The sequence below is a fragment of the Sitophilus oryzae genome, unplaced genomic scaffold (assembly GCF_002938485.1).
Source record: "Sitophilus oryzae breed Bouriz unplaced genomic scaffold, Soryzae_2.0 scaffold_169_pilon_pilon, whole genome shotgun sequence".
NCBI lineage: Eukaryota > Metazoa > Arthropoda > Insecta > Coleoptera > Curculionidae > Sitophilus > Sitophilus oryzae.
In genome coordinates this window covers 1,547,225-1,553,224 of record NW_022146390.1, presented here as the reverse complement: position 1 = coordinate 1,553,224, position 6,000 = coordinate 1,547,225, and the positions used below count along the sequence as shown (strand labels likewise).

At 28.6% G+C, this 6,000-nt stretch overlaps 1 protein-coding gene across 1 annotated transcript in view; it reads right to left on the bottom strand.

Moving 5' to 3' along the window:
* Window positions 1-4,074: 4,074 nt before the first annotated feature.
* The window catches only part of LOC115881162 (neuropeptide CCHamide-1 receptor-like), a 129,238-nt gene continuing 127,312 nt past the window's right edge, over window positions 4,075-6,000 (bottom strand). Inside the window, exon 6 of the mRNA XM_030898540.1 lies at window positions 4,075-4,472. Coding sequence (XP_030754400.1) covers window positions 4,253-4,472 — 220 coding nt within the window. The 3' untranslated portion in view covers window positions 4,075-4,252. The remainder of the gene's footprint in view (window positions 4,473-6,000) is intronic.

Genomic DNA, 6,000 nt, shown 5'->3' with positions numbered 1-6,000 from the left:
CATATTATCAAGAAATTTTGTGTTATCCAAAAATTCCAAATTTACAATTTTTTTTGCGAACTTCTTTTTTGCGCGTTTCTGGGATTTGTTCGAAATACGCTACCTCTAAAAATATTTGCACTTATTTAAAACTCCCCCTGCATAATATATAATTTTTGAAGTAAAATAACTTGGTTATTTTGGAGTTATTTGAAAAAGGCAAAAAGAAAATAATATGTTTCTTTTATCGAGATCTGATTCTTTTACTCACCCTGTATAAGCTTAGTAAATTTAGGATTTATATTTGATAAAACCAAACTCATCTGACCAAAACGTTGTGTCAACAAAACTAAAAGCAATATCAGTAAAAGATGATATTTTATCTCTTCATCTTCTCATTGTTTTAATGACTTTATTGCATTTGTCAATATTTAATTTAAAAAAAATAAATAAATAGCTATGTAAAATTTGAAAATTTTAAACGGAAAAACATTTTAGCATTTGGGTATTTCAGAACATTTTTAACAGATAAGTACCGACGAATGAAGCAGTCTCGGTTTCTAGTCCAGTGCGCTTTGATGAAAGCTGAAACGTTTACTGCATCCACTTAATTTAGTCAAGAGCGTTATGATGATTGTGAAAACGTATTTCATTTCATAAATTGCCGATCGAACTAGTAATTTTAAGCGTAATATTCAAAATATTGGTACAATATTTTGGGGGCTTGTTTTATTAGCATCAGTTTAATATAGCAGTTTTATTTATTTTACTAATTTTAAGTTTGTTATTTGCAAATAATTTTAAAGGAATATTTATGAAGTGTGAATCATAGCAAGGAAAGTTGTGATAAATAGTCAAAATATTTTATATTAAAATTTTAGAAAAAATGTTAAAAATAAAATTTATACAGTACTTTTTACCGAATGTTTTTCAAGGTGGTTTAACTCTATAACTATTTTATTTTTCAAATAATAGAACGAGATTTTAAGTTACAATGACCAAAGTTACTGATTTTTAAATGGTACCTTGGGTATTTTTTAATTTATTTGATAGAAAATAAGTATTCTAAGTAGAATGGCATAACAAATGCCAACTTTTTCAATTAAAAAAATAATATTTCAAATTTCAATCTAGGGTGCTAAAACCACTAATTTGTAATCATGGGGCTTTGGAAAAATAGATTTGCTTGTGTAATGTTTCTCGTGCCTTTTCTGGCTGGTTGAAAGAAAAAATCCTATTTTTATTTATAACTCAATTTTTTCAAATAGAACGAGGAAAGGTCATTTATTTATGAATAATTTGATATTACATACTTATACTGGGTGCGTCTCAAAAGTGGCTCACCCCTATAACTTTTTTTTATTTTTTTCATAAAAAAACAAGATTTGGTTTGTTAGTATATGACATAAATTAGGATTGTTTGACGTATTGAATTGTTTTTGGTAACTTCCTGTTTTACCAGAAATGACTACAAGTTTTGATTTTTAAATAGCATCCTCGGTTTTTTTACTATATTCGATACAAAATGACAGTCTGAATAGTGTGACATATCATATGTCAACCTTTGAAATTTTCTCATAGGGTTTATTTGAAATTGTAACATGCGGTTACAGGACTCGAAATACCAAGTGTGTAGTACCAAATTATTCGTAAAAAAATGCTTTATCCAAATATGCTAATAAGCCATCTTTGTTCCATTTGAAAAAATTGAGATATGAATAAAAATAAGATTTGGGCATATCCTACTGGCCAGGACAAGAGACAAAAAACGTTAGACGAAACGTAAACGCTTGTTGTGGCATGAAGTATGTATTTTTCATTTATTTAAACCGACATACAGTAAAGAAAAATAAAGACGGTCTAGGAATTATGCATCAAAAAGGTGTTTAAGAAGTGAATTATGTCTTGTAAGTTTAAATACAAGTTGTTTCAAATATTGCTTAGGTAGAAATTTAATATTACCTTTGGCCTATCTAAAGTAACCTTTTTGGGATAGTCAAAAAATATAATAAAATTATTATTTTCAAAATATTTTTTACATAATAAAAAAGTATACAATTACACTACTATTTCTATTACTTTTAATTTCTTATGCAAGACACAGGTCGTACATTTCAAAATTGTTACAATATGTTAAAACAGAAAGATGTGTTTTAACATATTTGCTATGTTTAAATATTATATTGTATAACTGCAAATTTTAACGCAGTCAGTAATAACATTAAAAAGTAACGATAATTGAAAAAATTGCAAAATGTTTGTGGCAAGTTCGTTTTGATCTTAAAAATTAATGGCATGTGTTGACATGAGTTAAAAAACAAAATATTTGGGAGATATGGTTCTGACCCTTTGAATAAGAAGACTAAGGAAGGAGCATATCAAAAATCTTAGGTCCACCGCGATGGGACCCAAATATGGCCGACTTAAATTCCGGTTTATCAGTGCCGTTCTAATTTTAGTTAAAAAATGTAAAACTATGATGTAGGGTAGACGTGGGGTAGACTCAATTTTTTTTTTATTTTACGTTGTGAATAAAAACATATTATTATAATAAAAATAGATAAGTTTTAATAATTATTTATTAACACAAACATCCGATACGCTACTGAAGCAGTAAGTCAAATTGACGTATCTAAATTCTTTGACATCTAATCTTTCACAAGTAGTACATAAAAGCAAAAATGCAAGTATAAACCCTGTATAATAGACATACGTGTAGTAAACCGATCATTTATGACATTCACTAAATTATTACTATTTTTCCAAGACTCCATGATTAAAAATTAGCGTTTTTAACACAGCCATGTTGAAATTTAAAATACGATTTTTTAAGGCGAAAATGTCAAAAGTTGACATATGATATGTATTCAGAGTATTATTTTCTAAGGTTGCCATTGCCATTTAAAAATCAAAAGATGTAGTCAAACACCCGGTATATTAAAGTAAAATTTTTTATTTTCTCTGTTTTAAGTAAATGTTAACGCAGTTTATTTTCTAACTAAAATTAGACAGTAAATATAAAATATGTGAACTTGCTGGTTGACATTTAATGAAATATTTGACCCCTGGTGAAACGTAAATCCATCCTATAGGACTCAGTATTGTCCTGTAATTAATGGTCTAAATTTACTGTCAAATTATACTGGGACAAACCGGACAATGTTAACTTGTCCTCCGCTATTTTAATTACAAACAGTTATTTGACCTAGTCTAAATTTAAAAGCTATACACAAATAAATATAGCTCATTTACCGATTCTTAAATTAAAAACTATAAAAATTGCATATATTATTACAAGATGGAAAAATTTAAATAAAATACGAACAAACTACTTTAGTGCTTTGGTACAAAAATATATTTAATAGGTCCTAAATTATTCTACAACATACATAATTTATTGAACATGATAGAATTGTAATTGTACAGCAAATGTAAGTGTAATTTTTCCCTGTATTAGTTTTAAGACTCTATCTTATACAAATCTATAAGCTGTATTTTTCAATTTTATATACTAATATATTTACATATTTACAAATTTTTCTAGAACATGTTTTAAGTCATATAATTTGATTTTAGTGATATAATACTGTTCTTGTAAGTGCAATAAAAATCGTTTGATGTATATAACTTTTGATTTGCTTAATACCATATGATCGAAAAAAAACGGTGTCAGAGACGACTAGGGCCAATCGATGAAATTTTTTTCGAGATCAAGCCCTAGACATCATTACTTGGTTTGGTTTTTCTATATTTTTAATGGCGCTTACTGCCAGTTAGCTTTAAGAAGTTTGTAATTTATTTTTATATTGAGTAAAACTAATTTTTAATTTAATATTCGAGAAAAAAAATAATATTTTGGAAATAGATTTCTTTGCCTGGAAATATTCTATTCTTTTTCGATCATTCTATAGTTAGTCTTAATTTTGACAAGTTTTATGTCAATTTTTATTAAATGATGCCGTCCTTGACGCCGTTTTTTTCATACAATATTAGTGGTCCTAGTGTTTTTAAAATATAAAAAATGCATATTCAGTCAAAATAATTGATAAATATTGATATAATTATATTTTAATTTCTTCTCATAATATATAGGGCTATGATTCAGCCTTTTTTTTATAAATATATCAATTTATATGTTTAAAGAATTTTATTAATTATTGCAATTGAGATTAAAATAAATCTTTGGAACATATTTTTAAACTATATAGACGTAAGTAAATCACAGTGTTAACATTTTTGAGAGCTCAAAGCCATTCTAATAAACAAAATTGTATTATATCACCTTATTGTTAACTTGAAGATCTCCATGGCCGTTGCCTAGTAGAGTTACTGAAGTTTCCTGGGCATTTGCTGATAAATTTCTGCGATTGATGGATATAGTTGATTTTCTGTTAATAGATTGACGTTTGGTGGAAAGCATCGACATGGATGTACCGTGTTGACCTGTGCACGTGTTGCATCTTGATCTCTTCTGTTTCTTGCACAGAAGGTATCTAGAAAATAGGAAATGTAGCTTTAGTATAAATATAGTTTGCATTCTATTCTTTTAATAAAAAAACCCTCTACATATGTATACCAGAATTAATGATAATATATAACTAAGTTTGAATGCCACTTTATCCAAAGAAGAAAACATTGGTGTACTACCAGTGATGACAAATGCATGCGAAACCTGGATACTTAAAATGGACATTATAAGGAAACTGCAGGTCGCACAACGCTCAATGGAATGAAATATGCTGGGAATAACCAAGAGAGACCGTAAAAGAATAGAGTGGATACGACAAAAGACCCAGGTAATAGATGTCATCCACAGAGTCAAATCCCTCAAGTGGTAATGGGCAGGACGCCTGGCAAGAAGGACGGACAACAGATGGGCCATAAAAATGACAGTATGGTACCCACGAGGAATTAAGAGACCTAGAAGAAGGCTGAACCTGAGATGGGACCATGATATTAGGAAATTGGCAGGGATAACTTGGGCCCGCATAGCCAACAATAGATAACAATGGGTCCAACTACAAAGAGAGTATACTAAATATGTGATGGAGGCTACACCATAATTGGAAATGGTTGAATAAGCTGAAAATGATGATGATGATGATGATATAACTAAGATAATATATATATAAGAAAATCAAAGGGTACCTACAAATATACAATAATTCTAAAATAATAAATTTAACAAAAGATTGTTCCAACTTATTATTGTTATTAATATTAATTATTAAATTTTTTAATTAAATTCTTGTTAAATTTGTAATATGTACTCATTAATCCCCAATTAATAGAACGTCTATATCCCTTGTAACATTTTAATTACTGCCCTTGCGATTTTTGCTGTATAAAGTGTCATATTTAGTGTTTACTTTTTTCTTTCATTTTCCGCGTCAATAACATTGAGGCGTGGCCTATTTTTTTTTCGTTGTTTAATTCTGTTTTATGAGGCGCTGAGGCCAGAAATTGGATTTTATGCATGGGATTTTCTCACGTATACGCCGTATAATTAATGAGTATTTGACAGCGTTAACAATTTGTCACAGTCAGTTTTTTAAAAGTAACTTTAGGTATAGTATGATTATAATAGTTCTTTTATATGTTTAATTATTTTCTTTATATTTATAATTCATGCCGCAGCACACAACATTTAAAAAATGTCTATACCTATGTGGCGGATTCATCTCTACAAAAAATCCTATATGGGTATTTCGCCACTGCAAGAAAATCTACAAAATAAAATAGTTACTTTTTGTAAACACTTCTGCGTCCAAACGGAAAAAACCCAAACCGAAACTACTTGTCAGAAGTTACGTTTACAGATATACAAATTTGCCTAACGAACAAAAAAATGCTTAACGTTTCGGAAAGTTTATCTCTTTCCGTCGTCGAAAGCAAAAAAATACAAAGAATAAAGAAAAAAACTATTTAAAATATTTAAATTCAACTGTTCGAGAACACTTTAGTTTTTTAAAACAAGTACGTCTACAAAACCCGTTGACGTTCTGTTAAAATGACATTAGA